Consider the following 19,647-nt stretch of genomic DNA (forward strand, 5'->3'; position numbering starts at 1 on the left):
TAGCAGCTCCGCTACCGAGTTGCTACTTTCACAATGAACTCTGTATAAGACCAGGGCGTAAACTGTAAACCGGCGTGAATCAGCGCTTGCGCTGTATTTCGCCGAGTGAGTGATTTTACTGGAGGCCCAATCCCCTACCTTATTCCCTTCCCTAGGGGAGGCCTATTCCCTTCCCTTCCCATCCCTACCCTCCCCTATTACCCTATTTCCTCTTAAAAGGCTGGCAACGCACCTGCAGCTCTTCTGATGCTGCTAGTGTCCATAGGCGACGGAAGTTGCTTTCCATCAGGTGACCCGTTTGCTCGTTTGTCCCCTTATTTCAGTAAAAAAAGGGAAACATGTCACATACACATAAATTATTATCACTTGGTTTTTTGTATACCCTGTATTTGAAGTAGTTTATGTGCTATATATATAGGTAGGTAGTTATGATAAAAAAAAAACAAATACATATAATAGACATTTATTATTATTTACAAAATATAAAATTACAATTTGGTATAATGTATAGAAAATAGTTTATACAAAAAACACTTCTTATTGCTTATCCGCCAATAGCTAATACATTTTTATACTTATTGTGTTTTTTTTAATTCTAAAATAAAATATGAAATACGTAACTGTAATCATTTTCAATTTTAAATGTTTGGAATATAACATTTATATTGGTAAAAAGCGATTTTCGAAAAATATAAAATGGTGCATTTAGAAAGTCTTAATTAATTTTTAACAAATTCTTGTTATATTGATTATAAGATAGGGCTAGCACCGAAAATGTCTTTACACTATTTTATATAATGAATTATATATCTTGGTAACTTTTTTATAAAATCACATTTTGCTTTATAAACGAGTACAAAAATAAAGACGCCCGAATAATACGAACTGTGCACACCATAAAAGATTAAATAACAATTTATATGCCTTTTTGAGTCCTAAAGAAAGTCAAAACAATTAACATTGGACCTTCTTCAACACTTGAATTAAACTAAATGAATAATTTTAAAAAAATATAATAAAAAGAAGTTCTCGTATATTTACAACAATTTTTTTGGGTTTTCTTAACAGTCAAATTTAATATAAAACATAGCGTCATATAGAAGTATAAAAATAAAATATTTTAATAAAAAACATACCAAAAATATCTTTGCCAGTCATAGGTTGGATTGTGGAAAATAAAACCTTTGACTGGCGAAGAAACCAATTCGCTTATACGTTTCAATATAAAATTATGTACATTATACAGGCAAGAGGGGCTCAGCCAAAGTTAGAATATAAAAATTACAAAGAAGTAAGAAAACAATAAAATTGTAAATATCATAGAAAATATCATAGAGCCAACCAACAAAACGATCTCAGAGAAATTATTCTAACGTAATATTTAATTTTTTAAAGGCCGACTCAGAGACACTTAGGGCTGGTTTACACGTATTAAGTTGATAAGTAGTTAACTAAATTTTAAGTTATTTATTGCATGTAAACACAAAATTTAGTAGCAAGTAGCAAGTTAAAGTTTAGTTAAGTACTAAACAAGGAAATTAGAAATTTGACTATTTTCTATTATGTTAGCAGGCGGGTCTTGTCACTTGACACATTTCGGGCAGGCACTTCAAATTAAGTTAAAATTTAGTTACTACTTATCTACTTAATACGTGTAAACCAGCCATCGGTTACATACTTAACTTACATCATACTTAATGAATAGTCTGACAGAAAATGTATTGAAATTCTGACAAAATATTCATTAATTTAAAGTTAATTAATTATTAAATGTATCTGAGTTCGGCCTTAAACGAACCTTATAATATTGTTTTCTTAATTTCTTATAATTTTTATGCTGTACTTTGTGTGAGCCCCTTTAATTCCTTAACATATCAGTCGATATCTAAACTCTTAAAGCTACTGGTGAAGCTGGCGAACATGCCTTTGCTGGGCTTCTTCACTCTCTTCTTCTCATCCACCTTGAACATCTCGGACTCTGTCAGCCACTCCCGATAGTTATTCTCCATGTTCCTCCTCTGCTCCTCGTGGAGCTGCTTGACCGAGGGTTGGGGGCCGCCGTAGTCTTCCGGCAGGAGCTCCAGGTCGACGACGGAGGCTGGACCCTCGGAGGAGAAGTTGAGGAGGTTGATGAGGTTGGAGTAGATCAGCGGCTTGACGATGCACATGACTTGGTTGATGAAGGATACCGTATTCACCACGTGGATTTTCCGAAGACGGCATGGGTGTGCGTTCTATAACAGAGATAAGTTTCGTTTACTCAAAGTTCGTCTTTAAAATCATAAAATTTAAAAGTAAGAGACGCAGCATAGGCATGCGATACAAATTTTGTGTATGAATATAAGATTGCGTCGTTTCATGACTTTAAGGAAAGCCAAACGAGCGTAATTTTGTGAGTTGCGAGTCGCAGAATTTCGGTCGCGTAAATATATTTTCAAACAAATCGTGACTCACAAAATTACGCTCGTGTGAATCAAACAGGACTTTTGTATTAAACTGAATGCAGCAGAATTTGCACCAGCCGAAATTCTGCGACTCACAACTCACAAATGTCGCTCGTTGGCTTCACCCTTATGTTCGAACGTGGTTTAAAATTTCGCATTAAGAAAAATAATCTGCTGACTGTCTTTTCAGTGCCGGGTAGTTTTAGTCACAACTAAAACTACCCGGCACTGATTATAAGTCGCCATCCCCGGCTTCACCCTCGTAAAACACACGTTTGTTTCTCCCCATCTGAGGAAGAATTTTAAAAATCCTATCTTTGTTCGATCGACTTCCAAAAAGGAGGAGGTTTCTCAATTCGACCGTATAAATTACTATACAGACCGTAGTCCGTATAATTAGGTACAAGAAAACGTGGTCACGAACCTGGATATAGTGCATGAAGGCCCGCAACGCGGGCAGCGTGAGGCGCGTCAGATGGCCGAGGCTGCAGCCCTTCATGTCGAAGATGACCACGTAGCCGTCGGACAGGCCGTCCTCGGACAACTTCACGTCGTTAAACATGCAGAACACTCGCACGGCGTCCGCGAAGTTCAGCTTCGAGTAGTCGGTGTCAGCGAGCCGGTACAACAGCAGGTTGTAGTTCTCTGCAGTGGGCTTCGGCAGCGCCACCATGTGACTGGAAGAATAAGTAAGTCATGAATAGTGGGCCCTAGAGGGTGGCGAACAGGGCAATCGCCCGGGACTCTGCTCTCGCAAGGGCAGCGCAAGGTGTTTTTGGAAGACAAATGGCCTCGCAAAGACCTGCCGCCCAATGGGTAAGGCCGCTACTGGTCGTGAACCATTCTGAAGCTATTTGGTTTTTTTGTCAAAGATAGCGACGCGACGATCGTGAAGTCAAAAGGTGGTGTAGTCCGTCGCGTCAGCTCTACAGCACAATCGTCAAAGTCACGTGACTATGTCGCAACCACCGATAAACATACTTGTTTCAAGTACCATGACAGGCATGCCATAGGATGGCTTCTATCCCTGGAAAATGTTCGGCTTCCGTACGCTAAGCGTAATCTGGTCATAGAGAGAGCTCGTCATAGACGTACTATTTAAACTTATACTAGCTGACCCGGCAAACGTTTCAATTTTTTTTGTTTGGCAAATTTCTATTATCAATATAAAAGAAGATAAAAACCTATTCTCAGGCCTAACGAATGTACATACAAAATTGTATTGAAATCGGTTGAGCCGTTTTGGAGGAGTTCGCGCACAAACACTGTGACACGAGAATTTTATATTATACTAGCTGTCCCGGCAAACGTTTCTTTCCCATATAGAGTATTTCACCCATATTATTTTATTGAAGTGACTAAATAAGTATGTCACTATCCCGTCGCACAAACAATGGTCGCCGTCAGTCTCGAGTTGTAATAATGTGCTATTATTTATTCAACAAATGCACTTATCAATATAAAAAGTACCCAGTAGCCGATTCTCAGACCCACTGAATATGCATATAAAATTTGGTTAAAATCAGTAAAGCCGTTTCGGAGGAGTTCGCGCACAAACACTGAGTTGTGACACGAGAATTTTATATATTAGATAGATATTTTGCACGAACACTCACGTTATATCCAAAATAGTTTTATTCTTCGGCAGTAGCGGATCCCTATTCGTGAACAAGTCGGGTGTGTTGGCGCGCAGAGTGAAGTAGCTCTCTATGGTGTCCTTGGTTTCCTTCACCTTGAAAAAGTTGGAGTGCATGAAGAGGTAGAGGTACTCGTCCGATATGTACGGCAGGTGCGGCTGGGTTTTCATCCTGGAAGAAGAAATATTTATCAGAAATACTTTTAAAGAAATTGGGGAGGGCGACACCTTCGACAGAGTGAGTTCGACCTAGAAAAGAAGTACAAGTTGGAACCGAGAGACACGTCGCAACTGCAGACGACGTGTCGTCGCGACACTACTGGTTTATTTCCTTGTCATATAAAATTGCAAAAATCATGATGTAAATACGTTCGAGCACTGTAATTGAATTAACTTGTAATTGTTATGGTCTATGGATTTAAGAAGTATTTTTAAAACTAGCTAGATACTACACTACTGGTAAAAAGATGTACTATATAGCCTATAGCCGATAATATTATAGCCTTGTGAGCTTGTGACAGACGGACAGCCGCCACTTTGCTGTTCGTTACCGCCGTAACAGTCCCATTTTACCGTTTGAGTACGGTCATAATAATTTTGTGGTATGAACAGAAAAACGGCCAGACGGATTGACCATCGCCAAGTGCCAACTAAGTCCCACTATGATTAAAAACATGTTTTCTCTCTGTTATTATTTGTGAAAGAGAAGGCATGAATCTTTTTCAAGGAAATAGGAGTTACATAACGTCCTTTAAGTTCTAAGTAAGATGATAATTAAGTAAGATATATGCTATTACCATTCTCTAATCTCCTGTAACTCGCTCTCGTAGCCCTCAGGTACAGGTTTGAGTCCCCTCAGGAACGGGTGAGAGTACTTGGTCGCCGCCATGTCAGCCAGCGCGCCTGAAAAAATATTAAAAATAATAATTTATTATTTATCTATGAAGAGACTCGATCCGTTATAATGACGATATAGTATGGGACACTGGGAAGTGACGTTAGAAGCCGTAATTGTTGTAAATTATATTATTTCAATACTGTGCCGCACTCAGATATGATTTTGACATAAGCCCCATATACTTATTATTAACGAGCTTTTTCCCGCGGCTTCGCTTCGCATTAAGAAGTATTATTATATACAAACTTTCATCCCCTATTTTAACCCCTTGGAGGTGGAATTGATCAAAATCCTTTCTTAGCGGATGCCTACGTCATAACATATAGTTGCATGCCAAATTTCAGCCCGATCGGTCCGGTGGTTTGGGCTGTGCGTTGATAGATCACGTTTAAGTTTTATATATAACATTATTATCTATTAAACTCATCATTCATTTAAATTTTAATCACTATTAAATGTCTCTGAGTGCGACCGATAGTAAGATTAACGTACAACGTATTTCGGGTAGCTCGTGTAAAATAAGTACATTTTTTCTTTTTTAAAGTTACGGAGCAGTACGGCTCAAGTTCCAACTCTAGTTTTTTCCTATAACCTAAAAATCATATTTTGCACTAAACAACACGTATACTACTGTGTATATTTCTTCTGTAAAGGGCCCCGAAGACGATCAAACGGTTTGATTTAAACCTTACGTGTTTGATGCAACCGTTTGATGTCGGTTTGAATGGTTTGTCAAACGACACTGCGCAGTTTCATTCAATACGCGCTGTCGAGTACACGTCTTGTGATGCAGAAGATGCTCTAGAGTCCTAGACTCTAGAGCCTAGATTCTAGAACGGGGATCGCGATTTTCTTATCTTATGTTTACAACTTTAATGTCCTGCGTCAGAAGAGAAAAAAAAAGAAAACGACTTTGGTCCAAATTAATGTTATGGCCTATCGACTAAGATAATATCATTTTACCCACGAACATCTACAGAAAGAGCTAGAAACTACAGCTTCTTTTTTTTCTTCTTCATAATCCAGCACTAAACTAAGCGGGTTTGATCAAACAAATCAAAAAATATGAAATTTCATCAAACAAGCTTCAAACACGTAAATGTTTGACAAACCGTTCAAACTAGCTTTGTAAACGATCAAATCGGTTTGAGTCAAACCAAAATTTACGTGTTTGAGTCAAACCGTTTGATCGTCTTCGGGGCCCTTAAGCCTCATTTTAAAGGCTATACAAACTGCAAACTATAGCAGGATGCTCATTGCTCTCCATGTTAAGTCTCTCAAAGTTACCTGGAACAAACTATCCCTGACACGCCCATTGCTTGTTTACAGTTCAAAGGGAGTTTCATTACAATATTGTGGTGTTCTCCACACCTACTTATATGTCAGTGGCATTGAATTCGAAATGCAAAATAGAAGACAAGAAACCAACATATTATTTACTTCCAATCTTGGCGGTAAGCCACCCACAATTTTGATCGTTTGGCAAAATAAACGGAAAAAGCTTTTGATTTTTGACTTTTTGATGTGGAGTGGAATGAGCTCTATTTTGATCAGCCACCTCAAAGTTGTACGCGGTCTGCCTGCCTAGCATACGCCAACGAGATATCTCACTCTACATGTTTTCTCGATGATTGATGGTTTGTCTCTTCATCTATATTGACCCTAGCATGACCAACATTTTTTCTCGCGTAGATCTATCATCGAAATAACGCACTTTTATAGAGTTTTGTCGAGATAATGTCGAGATTTTGACATTATGCGACGAGTAGTTTTTAATTATCTCGAGAGTGAGATATCTCGTTGGCGTATGCTAGGCAGGCACAACACCTGTTTTCTCTAAATGAGAAATTGTGACTCATCAGTAATGTCTGATGACAGAGCGGATTTTAGTCGACATGAACTTTCGTAATATTCAAATCATCGAAAGAGTGAAAGAGAAATATAGCACCATCTATCTCTAACATATTTTAATATCAATTAACTACTTAAATCGTATATCCATTAGCTAAATCAATCACAATAATTTTAGAACGCCAGCGTCAAGCTTAGTTATATTTAATAGAGGACAACGAGTACGCAACATTATAAACATGACACAAATAGTTTACTTTCACTAAAATTTTACCGCAAAGATATAACGTACACGTTAAAATCACGTACACAGTAAGTACGACGTATGTAACGGTATAAAAAACCTGTTTTGATGCGCGAATTCAGTTGTGAAACGGCTAGCCATGCGGGGAGAACCGATTGTAAATGCAATTGTTTATTAATGTATTAACAAATAATTACCAGTTACATGAAATTAGGATACCCGTTATTTGCCGAAACACACCTTAACGTTGGTTGAGGGAAAAGGTTAAAAAGAAAATCGACTTGAAAAGATATACCATAGGGACAATACTCCAGAATATATTATCACTGGAAAACTGGGAATTCACTGGGAATAATTATCACCGCGAAGGCGCATAAGCACTGCAGTGCAACTAAATGTTGACGTGGGAGAGCCATGCTTCGGCACAAATGGGCCGGCTCGACCGGATAAATACCACGGGCTTGCAGAAAACTGGCGTGAAAAAGCGCTTGCGCTGTGTTTCGCCGAGTGAGTGAGTTTACTGGAGGCCCAATCCCCTACTCTTTTCCCTTCCCTACTCTTCCCTATTTCCTTCCCTACCCTCCCCTATTACCCTAAGGCCGGCAACGCACCTGCAGCTCTTCTGATGCTGCGAGTGTCCATGGGTGACGGAAGTTGCTTTCCATCAGGTGACCCATTTGCTCGTTTGCCCCCTTATTTCATAAAAAAGTGCATAATATATGCCTTAACGGAAAAGGCAACAATCAACATAAACGTATGACGTGCATTTTACCGCCATAAAAGTAGCCTTCTCTGTGCCTGCTTTAGTATTCTCTTTCATGCAAGCAATGCAAGAAAACTCTTCTCTTTTTTTATTATGTTAAAATCTCCTTCTTTATTATGCTAGCATTATTATAGTAGGTTGTATATAAATAGTTTGAAATCTCATTTACCAATGATAATCATTAATCATACACCTTGACAATTTGCTCAGCACCTCTACATTACAGCCGATTATGTTATTGCAAAATTCCAAATACCAATGCGAATGATATAGTCAGCTGTTCAATTATATTTCCCAATGAATTTCATTGATGAAAACATTACAAAACTCGAGTATGAACTCAAGTATGAAGTACGTACTATGTAGGGTGTTACGTAGAGTGAAGAGTCCTATTTCATATTATGTTCACTAAAATCAAACACTCAAATCTCAATTTAAACTGAAACAGCCTGTATATTGTAATAAAGAGATAGTGTAAGTAGAGCGAGATGCAACTTAACTCTATGATGAGTTGTTATTTATTCTGACAGTTTACTTGTTAAAGTTAATCGTACATCAAATACTCTCAATAATAGATCTGCAAGCTTATGCTTACAGATCTATATAATATAGCAGAATATAATAATTTTAAACTCATTATTATTTCGTACAGTGTTATGAAGTACATACAGAGTTTAATAAATACCGCATAAAATTAATTTTACTATGTTAATTTACGACGTTATTATTTCTTTTAACTGCTCTATTATTAGATTAATCATAAAACAACTATTATAGTGTTTTTTTCTTCGTTAACTTTGTTTTTAAAGGGTCGTCAAATTTTTTAATTAAATTCTAGCAACTATTGTACATGTTAATGATAATTAGAGGAATGTGTAAACAAAACGTGGGTACCTACCAATTTTTTTTGTGAACTTATACACGAGTATTTTTTCAATAATGTTATTGTAAACAACGGATTTATCTGAACACGGTTTTACATAATAACATTTCCTTATAATTTAAGCTAAGGTACTAATTACCTACTGACAATAAAAAAAAGTTACAATCCATACTAATTATAGGTCTACCAGAATCTGATGGCAAATTTTGACGGCAGATTTTATAAAAATATCCTTAATCATTGGAAACCAAATTTTTATATTTGTATGTTTCACACACATAACGAGCCGCTATAAGGAAAAAAAGGATCAAAATATTTTATTCCAATTACCCCGGTATTGCTAGAGTCAATTTATTTTCTCACTTTTTGCCATCAGATTCTGGTAGACCTATAATAAATGCGAAAGTTTGTCACTGCTACCTTATCTGTACTCAGTACTCACATACCTAATTGCCTCAGGCTGCACGGATTAGATGGGTATGTAAATACGTTCCGTGAAAGAAGTAAGATAAGTTTTTTGCGGAAAATGTACATATAATATCTACGGTTCATTTTACACGTTAACTTAAGTCTAGCAATATTATTTAAATATTACTATCATTATAATAAAGTTGTTTTATATACTTACATCTTACTAACTATACAGGGATACAGCTCAGTTGCGTAAATTCTAAACATTGACGAAAATTATAATTGGCCGTGACCATGCTGGGTCATGGCCATTTCCAAATATAAACAAATATTGAAGATGTCAATTCTATGTTTCGACTTTCGATCACCAAGGTATTTATTACAATTGTTTTCAAAATGAGTTAAAATACAATTAATCTGCTTGTTATCATTACGTTTGTATAGCACTAAACTAATGGCCGCCTTAGTTAATTTACCGTTTAACCAGTTGGCTAAGCGTCATCTAGCTGTAGTGTTAAACGTTGCAGTCAACAAGTCAACAAGGGCTAGCAACAGCTAGAACAGCTATCAAACATGATTGGATGGCTTTTTTGACCAGTCGACTGCGACATATATAAAATTCTCGTGTCACAATGTTATTAACCGTACTCCTCCGAAACGGCTTTACTGATTTTTACCAATTTTTATATGCATATACAGTAGGTTTGCGAATCGGCTACTGGCTACTTTTTATATTGATAGGTGCATTTGTTGAATAAATAATGACGGCGACCATTGTTTGTGCGACGGGATAGCGATGGACGTTGCCATGGTGACATACTTATTTAGTCACTTCAATAAAATAATATGGGCGAAATACTTTATATGGCAAAACAATATTTGCCGGGACAGCTAGTAATTCAATAAAATTCTCGTGTTACAGTGTTTGTGCACGAACTCCTCTAAAACGGCTCAACTGATTTGAATAAAGTTTTGTATGTAAGTACATTCGCTAGGCCTGAGAATAGGTTTTTATCTAAAAGAATCTCCATGCCAAAGTTCAGTAAAATCTGTTCAACGGTTTGAGCCTGAAAAGGTAACAGACAGACAGGCAGACACACTTTCGCATTTACAGTCTGTCAAGAAAGTGAAGAAATTAAAAAGAGGCAACATCGTAGTGTCTTTTTCTTAGATTGATTTGAAAGGGATGACACTACGATGTTGCCACTTTTTAATTTCTTTACTTTCTTGACAGACTGTATAATAATTAATATTAGTCACAGTACATACTATGTCAGTGATATTAGTATGGATTGTATGTAGGTACTATGTATGTACAGTATGAGTTAATAAACACCATTCTTAAAATGTTATTTTAAGAATGGTATTTTTGTGTGTCAGATTAAAATGAATACGAACAGCATAATAAACCTCTGTAATTAAACACGTTTTAATTAAGTGCGAAGTCAATAAGTAGGTTACACAAAGTTCGAGGTTATCAACGCAATACAATGACAATTTTTTTTCTTTTGCAATGTAAAAATATACTTTTCCATGTGTATAAATGAGGCCAAAAGTCATTGTTAGAATAACAATGTACGTAACGGACGTAGTGTCAAGTTTTTTAACGTTTCCCACGTTATCGATAATAACTTGAAATAATTTGTTGACAAATTATTGTGACCAAAAATATAATTCATAATTAACACATGTAACAAGCAAGAATTGAACAAGCCGCATGGTTTATGCGGCAGGTCTAGCTCTCACTGCCACACTCAGGGACGAATATTAATTACTTAAGTCTTAACTGTAATTAAATGAAGATTTTTACAAATCCCCATTATCTGTCAAACTCTTTATTAAATTGAAGCTTAATCGTCATTAAGAGGAGTCCACACCGCCCTTTCTTCCATACAAACGTTTTCCCCTGTTTCCTCCCTGGATAATGCTAGTAGAGTTATAATTTTTTTCCTGAATATCTACGTGTGTAATGTTTTATTTTTTTAAATAATGTACGTTAAAAGCATAATTTTAAAACAATATAAGCTCGATGCACTCCTTCTCCATATAAACTACAACTGTGCAAAATTTTATGCTCCTACGTTTCCGCATTTTTCGTAAAAAGGGTTCCAAAGTTTTTCGCTCGCGTATTAATATATAGATAATAATCACTAACACGCAACACTAAATCAATTGTATAAAGATTTTTTTTCCTATTTATTTAAAATGCGCCTACGTTGAAACTTGAATTAATATTGTTCACATATTTTGATTCTAAAATAGTTAGGTGAATGTTTGAAATTCAAGAAACACTTCTGCTCTGTATAATATTTTGTAGAGTTCATTTTAAGGTTATTCCACTCAGCCGTTGGTTCGCAATTAAATTTGCAAGTTCGTAGGTAGGTCAACAACCGACACAAATGAAATGTAATATCATTAATTATTATACTATGTTAATTTAATAATTAAACATCAATTTTTGTTGGAATTATAGTGTTGGCGTTTTAATACCGTATAATACATTTGTTTGTCATAAGAGTTTATGTTTTTATTGTTCTGTGGACTCTACGTTTAAGAACATTCTTATAACATTAAGAGCCTATTTGATCACTTAGTGCCGGAAAGGCTATCCACAACTTTTTTGACAGATTTTCCATACTTTATCTGTCAAGTGGTGAAACAGGCCCTAAAGATTGTGTAGGAAGGTATAAATTTATATTACGTTAGTCTTAGGATAGACATCTACCCTAAGACTAACAAAATTTAAGTTACGCCTGCGCGTTCGCCACTAAAAAGTCAATGGTCGTAACTCGTATATCCTCGTTTTGAGGGCACCTCTTTAACAATCTCCCCTAGCATTGAAATACTTGGCCTAAAGATATCGAACGAAGTCTAGTTCCGCTGTCATCTAGAGGGTAAGGCCAAATTAGCCTTGAAGAAGCTTGGTGTTCTTAACAGAGCGAGACAGTATTTCAGTCCGGACCAACGCCTACAACTTTACAAGTCGCAGGTTCGGCCTCATATGGAATACTGTTCTCATCTCGAGGTAGGGGCGCCAAAATACCAACTACTCCCTCTGGATCGTATCCAACAAAGGCCGCTCGAATTGTCAAGACTGCCAACTGTTGACTTCAAACAGGTTAGACCTCTTGGAATTACGCCGAGATGTAGCTTCACTCTGCATCCTCTATTGGTTGTATCACGGGGAGTGCTCTGAGGGATTGTTCGGAATCATATATCCTGCAACTTTTCGCCATCGCTCCACGCGAAAAATATACCATCCTCATCACCTTGATGAGTGATTACAGTCTTCCGTGAGTCTCCCACAATGCGTTTCTCGCGTAATTTTTTGCCGCGCACTGTAAAACTCTGGTACGAACCGTCACCAGTAGTACTTCCGGACCTATACGACCTGCAAACCTTCAAGAAGAGAGCATATTCTCTCTTAAAAGGCCGGCAACGCTCCTACAGCTCTTCTAATGTTGCGAGTGTCCATGAGTGACGGTAGCTTTCCAACAGGTGACCCGTTTGCTCGTTTGCCCCCTTATTTTATTAAAAAAAGTCTTGCTCAAACTCGGAAATGGCTGAACCAGTTTGGCTAGTTTTAGTTTTGAAATATCCGTGGAAGTCTAGGAAAAGTTCGTATTATGTTTTATAAAAAGGAAATTAATACTTTATCTTAAAAGTTTATTACACAAGCATAACAATATTATGAAAGAATTCGCAGACTTTTTTTTATTTTCACAGGCTATTCGGACTTGTATTGTTAAGCTAACAAAAGGATATTGTCTACGCGATTATTACTGATAATGTTGAACAAGTTACAAGTAAAATGATCCTATCAGACTATGTTATTTACTGCACTAAAGCGGCCATTCTCAAAGTGTGCTTCGCGGAGTCCTGCGGCTTAGCAAGAAGATAGTGCATGATATGAAACCTCTCAGGCAACATGGAGTTACTTAATTACAAAACAATGCTATTTAATCTACGAATAATAAATAGTTTTTATTATTCGTAGCATTTAATATACGTTTTGGTACACGATCGTTGATGTCAAATATTATCTGTTTTGGTGAATAATTTTATTATTATTAAGTATATAAAAGTTTCGATACAAGAGAGATTCTTAAGATGATAATTTTGCACTATCTCCATGTAGCTCGTCGTGGCTCATTGAGAAAACGAGCAGAAACGAGTTCACCGTCAGGGCTGCTAAATTTACTTTCTTCTTACCCGAATCACATGTTCTTCTCGTAGAATGCTTCTGTATCGGTGGTAACCCTGCCAGCCCTGCCTGCTGGTTGCCATTTTGAAACCCGTTTGGTTACCATGTGAGGTACAACTCTACAACTATTTACTATGGTCTAATGGAACGTTCACGACTCAAGGCCGCAATCGATACAACCTGTTTTGGGGACATAAATTACGAATATACGCAAAAATAATATTTTGTCATTTGTCTATGTTTTAAAAACGTCCTTGGCCGTCTAGAGTTTCCCGCGGAGATTAAATTCGATATTTTTTGGTGCGTTAAAAACTTTTATTGAAGAGTGCTTCCTTGGAATCAATTAAATTTCTATAGATAACAATTCTAAAGGCCCTTCTTCACGTTGAGACATGATTGATGGATATGTTTGCCACCATGATTGCGGAGCCGTCTATAGCACAAACTATATCGATCATGGCAAAGGGCCAATCAAAGACGAATATGCCTATACACATTCTACATCGTTTGTAATTGTCCATTATACACCAAAGGGGATTCCACATTATAAAACGTGTCTGAGAAACCACTTCTAAAACTACCAAAAAAACTCTAACCTACATGAAAAATTTGAAATTCGTTCGCAACACGCGATCAAAACAGGATTAGACATGGCCTGATAACAGAAGTATTGGAGCAATTAAAAACTAGAAAGCCTGGAGTGGCGTGCACGTAAATTCACGTTGGGTAAGACTGACGTAACCGCCTCGTAACCAAATACATATGAGCATATACCTGTCGGCTCATCGCATTCCTTCACACTCGTTGACCTGGGAAATCCAGCTTCGTTTTACAGTGCGTTCATGGTTATGCTACCCCTGACAGGACCTTATTGCTACGGGATAGGACTCACACTTGGTAGGGCTGGGGAATCTAGCTTCGTTTTACAGTGCATTCATAGATAGCTCTCTCTGCTACTCCTGACAGGACCTTATTAAAACGCTCACATTTGGTGCCTGGAATAGAGAGAGCTCTAGTCACTCGCTGCCTGGATAATATAGGCTCGTTTTACAGTGCGTTCATACTTATGATACTCCTGACAGGACCTTATTAAAACGACATAGGTCTCACACTTGGTGCCTGGAATAGATAGACGTAGAGTAAGCCATAGTCACTCGGTGCCTGAAAAATATAGGCTCGTTTTACAATTTACAGTGTTGTAAATTGTAAAACGCTTGCTTTACCTGTTACGGAGCTTTACAAATAATTATACATACACACTGTCGCAGAATTTCCAAGGCTATAAAACTTTGAAAGCATACAAAAGTACTAAACTTTGCATATGTATGAAGGCCCTCTACAAAACTGTTAAGGGCGCTCAGCTGTTACCTCAAACTCGTGGTGGCATAGTGCTACATAATATATATATATATATATATATATATATATATATATATATATATATATATATATATATATATATATATATATATATATATATATATATATATTATTATAACTTAATCTGTGCGCCTATCTGTCTACATCACGTCTACATATATATCTATAATATAAAAATGAGTCGCTGAATGTGTTGCTAAGCGCAAAACTCGAGAACGGCTGAACGGATTGGGTTAATTTTAGTCTTAAAATATTCGTAGAAGTCCAGGGAAGGTTTTTAAGTGACACGAAGTTCACCGAGACAGCTAGTTTATAATATAACCTAATCTGTGGCATAGTGTTCTGTCGCGTGATTATAACTCTTAAAATATAACATTACCACTTGATAATAACGATAAATTTAGACATGAGGAGTGAGGAACACTGACATGATGAATACTGATACGAGTAGTGAACTTTCATTTCTTAGCATTAATTAGTCTTTGCTGAGAAAAATCGATATCGCTACAGCCAAATTACTGATACATTTCTTTTCTAATTAAAGATAAGTAGCGATACACACCAAACAATGAGCTGAGCAAGCGAGATGTCTCTATCGTCTATCAGTAACATCACTAACACTTCGTGGTAGGAAGGGATGCGTGATTTGAAGTGGCAAAACCCTTTTTTTCCATCCGTGACAGTCGGTCGGCACTTATCGGCACGTTGACAATTTGAGCTCTAAGAAAAATGTATGTAGGAATATCATTTACACTCACACGTAAACTTACACAGATATAGTTCAATTTTTTTTAGTTTGACAGCTAGGAATTGTTGCTCTATTCCACTAGCTATATTAACTTTATTGCGGTAGGTTGATCGTGCCTACAACTATGCCTGGGCGGGGAGTGGAATACCAGTGGGTACTTCCTCGGAGAGTCCCATAAATCCCGGCCGATGTCCCCAATCCGCCGGGGATCCAGATCCGCAAAGCATTTCCAAATGGTAATGTCTGGATCGTGGGAATCGCAGACACAATAGATTTCAATTGTTATGCGACAACCGGGTGCCGCTTGAAGATTGAGGGGTAAAAAAAAGAATATGTATTCTGTTTATCTGTAGAGCTCGATAACCACGGAGCTCATCTTAGTATTAGCTCCGTGTCGATAACGCTTTAAATGAACTTGGCGAAAAAAGGAACTAACGCTGCCATCATACAAAAACGTCGTTTTTGACAGTTCTCCTTTACCAGCAGCGCCCCCGCCCACGTTCATTTATGTCCGTTATATAATGTATTATTTTTCTCAATACCGGAGTAATTGGAATAAAACATTTTGATCCTTTTTTTTTCTTATAACAGCTGATTCTGTGTGTGGAACATGCAAATATATTTTTTTTTCAATGATACGGACAATTTATCCACTTACCGGACGACTAGCAACAGCCTTAAAAGATAATCTATTCGTCCGATAATCGGACGACTAAGAATTATTTTATTCATCCGGTAATCGGACGACTAGACATTCGTTTTGACACTTCGTTTTCTTTATCTTCTTTATAGAATCGCCATTTAAAATGTACAGTATTGAAATGACAAAGGCCGAATATCGAGTTCATAATTCTATCGAAAGCTTGCGAAGTCCATACATTTTAAATCGGCGATTCTATAAAGAGGAGATAAAGAAAACATGTTGGCTAAATCCCCTGTACTCCACGAGTCACGACCAATAAAAACATAAGTACTAATAATAAACAATGACGAGATTTAAATAAATTCGTAGATTATTACGTAAACGCCGTTGTAAACTAAAGAATCAAACGTTATTAAACTAGTAAAAGTAAAGTGACGTAAGTCGTAACCGACAAATTACAATTAAAAGAGAAATTTGGAACATGCGCGTTCATTATAAACGGTATTTTTTTAAATATTTTACGAATTTTTTAAAATTCCTTTATAAACCTAATTTAACTAATTTGCAGAGAATTCGAGATTGATTAAAAACAAGTTAGCGTAGGCTTCTAATTAATTTTGGTAGTAAAAAAATGTTACAAGTTTTTTATTTTATTTAAGTTCTTTATGAACTAGTCGTTGGATACCAGATCATTATTTATATATTACGTATAGTGTGAAGTATCTTCTTTTAGTATTTTTGTATGAGTTAACGTTAACCAAGTATATGTTTGTTCACTAGCGCTAATGATATCAGCAATTTTGTCATCATCATTATGGACATTATGTTTTTCCGTTAACTACTTACCTTAGATAGGTGTGTGTGGAAAACTTATTCGAAAAAATAAATTAACAAGTAACTGTAGATAATCTGATGTGTCGGCGTTTGATATAAAATTATTGGCTTCTATATCAACAAGTTAGAAGCGAAAATAAAGAAATCGTACATTTTGTCACGTAGAATCAATTTTTGGAGGGTCCAGATAAACCCAATGTGACGAGAGCGAAGCCTAATTCTAAGAATAGTAGTCTTCTGGATTGTTCTTAAATTACATAAGTAATGTTTCCCAGCCTTCAATGCTCTACCCTTCTCTACCCACCCCCCCTGGATCATGTTGACGTCCTTACTAAGTATATTATCTAGTAATTTTTATTCTTTATAAACACCTATCTTATGAAAAATCTGATTTGCCCCCCCCCCTGGCCCAGAACCTGGGTAATTTGCCCCCCCCCCCCCCCTGGCACCAGAACCTGGGTAATTTCCCCCCATGATAGTATTAATTATAATAGATCACCGACTGTATAAAATAGTATTAATTATTATTATAGATCACCTCATAGACTAAACACTAACAGCTAGAATCTTAACATTGAGTTCCCCTTGTGATTATAGAATCCACTACGAAAGTATTTTTCAATATTATACCATAAAGGGGCTAGATAATCAAAATTTCCATTCCAGTAATATTATTTCACGCGGGCGAAGCTCCTGGAAAATGCTACTTTTGTTATAATTGAAAACCGTCAATCAGATATACCTGTCGATGTAGAAACGTTGATGCTTATTAACTTGTTTAATTAACCACCTTAGATTTAATAATTACTCCGAGACATATGATTTTATGCTCACAATGTTTCATACTAAGGTCATGTAATAGATAGTTAAAAAATTGAAAGTTGTAAATAAAACAAAAAAAACGACACAATAAATTTAAAATACATAAATATGTAAATGACCCTAATATCTTGATTGCATATTTGACACATATTTATTGATTGAATAACTAATATAATGCGATGATTTCGATTAATTAAATATTCGAATATTACAATAGCTCAATAGCAGCGCAGATCAGCAGCTGTTTTCATTGCAAATATTTGACGGAGCTTTGCTCAGGTTTCGGAGCTAAAAAACATAAATAACTGAAAGTGGGACATTTTCTAGCCATAAAACTCAGCTACTTAGTTAGTATTTTCTACCTACAAAACCACTTTTAAAGGTTCCAGGAAAATATATAATTAAACTGAATATATATAATATATATTATCTGAAGTAATTACCATGAAAGTAACATATTATATTATATAATTTTTATATAATTATAATTTTTAATAAATAAGCTATTAGTGGCGCAAATAGGTACACATAGTTTTATATTTGAAACAAAATACTAAATCAGTGGTCAAAGTAGAAATAGCTACTTTTGAAAAGTTTTAGTAAGAAGTAGTAAGTGTATTTTGGGCGCTTGCGGCTTGACAGAGGACAGGATAATATAATTATATATTTATATAAATAGCATACAAGACTATCTCGTTGAAAATATAAGGTTTATTACTATTATTTATTATATGCGAGTAATGATGTTATTAGTTCGCAAATAGTAATTTGCAGAGATAAAAAATTAATGACTTATTTTATGATTATATCTGTACTCTATGTAGAGTTCTCAGAAGTTAGGTCAAATCCGGCTGAGCAGTGGTATTTACTATTTGCCCAACAGTTTTGCTATGTTGTAAATTTTACTAACACTCACATATTTCATACTTTTAGCTGATGATGCTATAATGAAATAGCTTACTGATATATTTATATAATATACAGTATCATTAAGTATATATACTTCTGGTAATACACAAGTAAAACATTTAGAACACATTGCATTAAGTAACTCAATATAATACAGCGCCGAAAAATGTAAATTATGCAACTTAATAAACTTTCTTCATTCATAAAACTCAAATTTCCGATTTAGTTAATATAGAAATCAAGACGTTGAATCAAAATCTTGAAAACGCTAGTTCATTAATCTAAGGAAAACATAAAGTTAATTGTTATTAATGAATAACCTAACGTTATATTAAAAGTAACTTACTGTAATAACAATCCTAAAGTATCGGACACAACGCGAGCGGACAACCGCGGTTTGGGACACGCGCGGCGCGACTGCGGAGTGCGGACTGCGGACCACTTCGGCCGGTCGCGGAAAGAAAAGTTAACTTTCTTTCACGTCACACTGACACCACACAGCTGCACAGGTGCCACCGGCCGCGTCGGCCGATACAGTGATATTCAGGTCACAAGGGTGCATTCGCGGTGTCACTGATAATGCACTGGGAGTGCTGACCCAGATGTTTTTGCACTACCAAGTGATATGGACCTAGTGTAAAAAGCTCTACTTTACTATTTTATGCGCCTATAAATGTGTGGATTGGGCAGAAATATTAATAAATGTATGTAAAAAAGGAACCCCACTCATGATTACTATACAAGTATACACCCGGGTATAGTCAACAAAAGCAGAATTACGCATGGCATTACTTTATCCTTACTTCCTAACTACTACTACTAACTATATAACTACTTCCTAACTACTACTACTAACTATATAACTACTTCCTAACTACTACTACTAACTATATAACTACTTCCTAACTACTACTACTAACTATATAACTACTTCCTAACTACTACTACTAACTATATAACTACTTCCTAACTACTAC

The 19,647-nt window shown here is 36.2% G+C and overlaps 1 protein-coding gene across 1 annotated transcript; it reads right to left on the reverse strand.

Moving 5' to 3' along the window:
- Positions 1-1,778: 1,778 nt before the first annotated feature.
- On the reverse strand, positions 1,779-19,138 carry LOC121727947 (alpha-tocopherol transfer protein-like). Its single transcript, XM_042116029.1, has 5 exons — positions 19,017-19,138; positions 4,878-4,983; positions 4,061-4,252; positions 2,869-3,121; positions 1,779-2,234 (listed from the first exon to the last, which is right to left on the reverse strand). Exons 2-5 carry the CDS (start codon positions 4,967-4,969, stop codon positions 1,875-1,877), a joined length of 897 nt encoding a protein of 298 aa, XP_041971963.1. The 5' UTR covers positions 4,970-4,983; positions 19,017-19,138; the 3' UTR covers positions 1,779-1,874.
- Positions 19,139-19,647: the final 509 nt, after the last annotated feature.

The sequence above is a fragment of the Aricia agestis genome, chromosome 6, assembly GCF_905147365.1.
Source record: "Aricia agestis chromosome 6, ilAriAges1.1, whole genome shotgun sequence".
NCBI classification, from domain to species: Eukaryota; Metazoa; Arthropoda; class Insecta; order Lepidoptera; family Lycaenidae; genus Aricia; species Aricia agestis.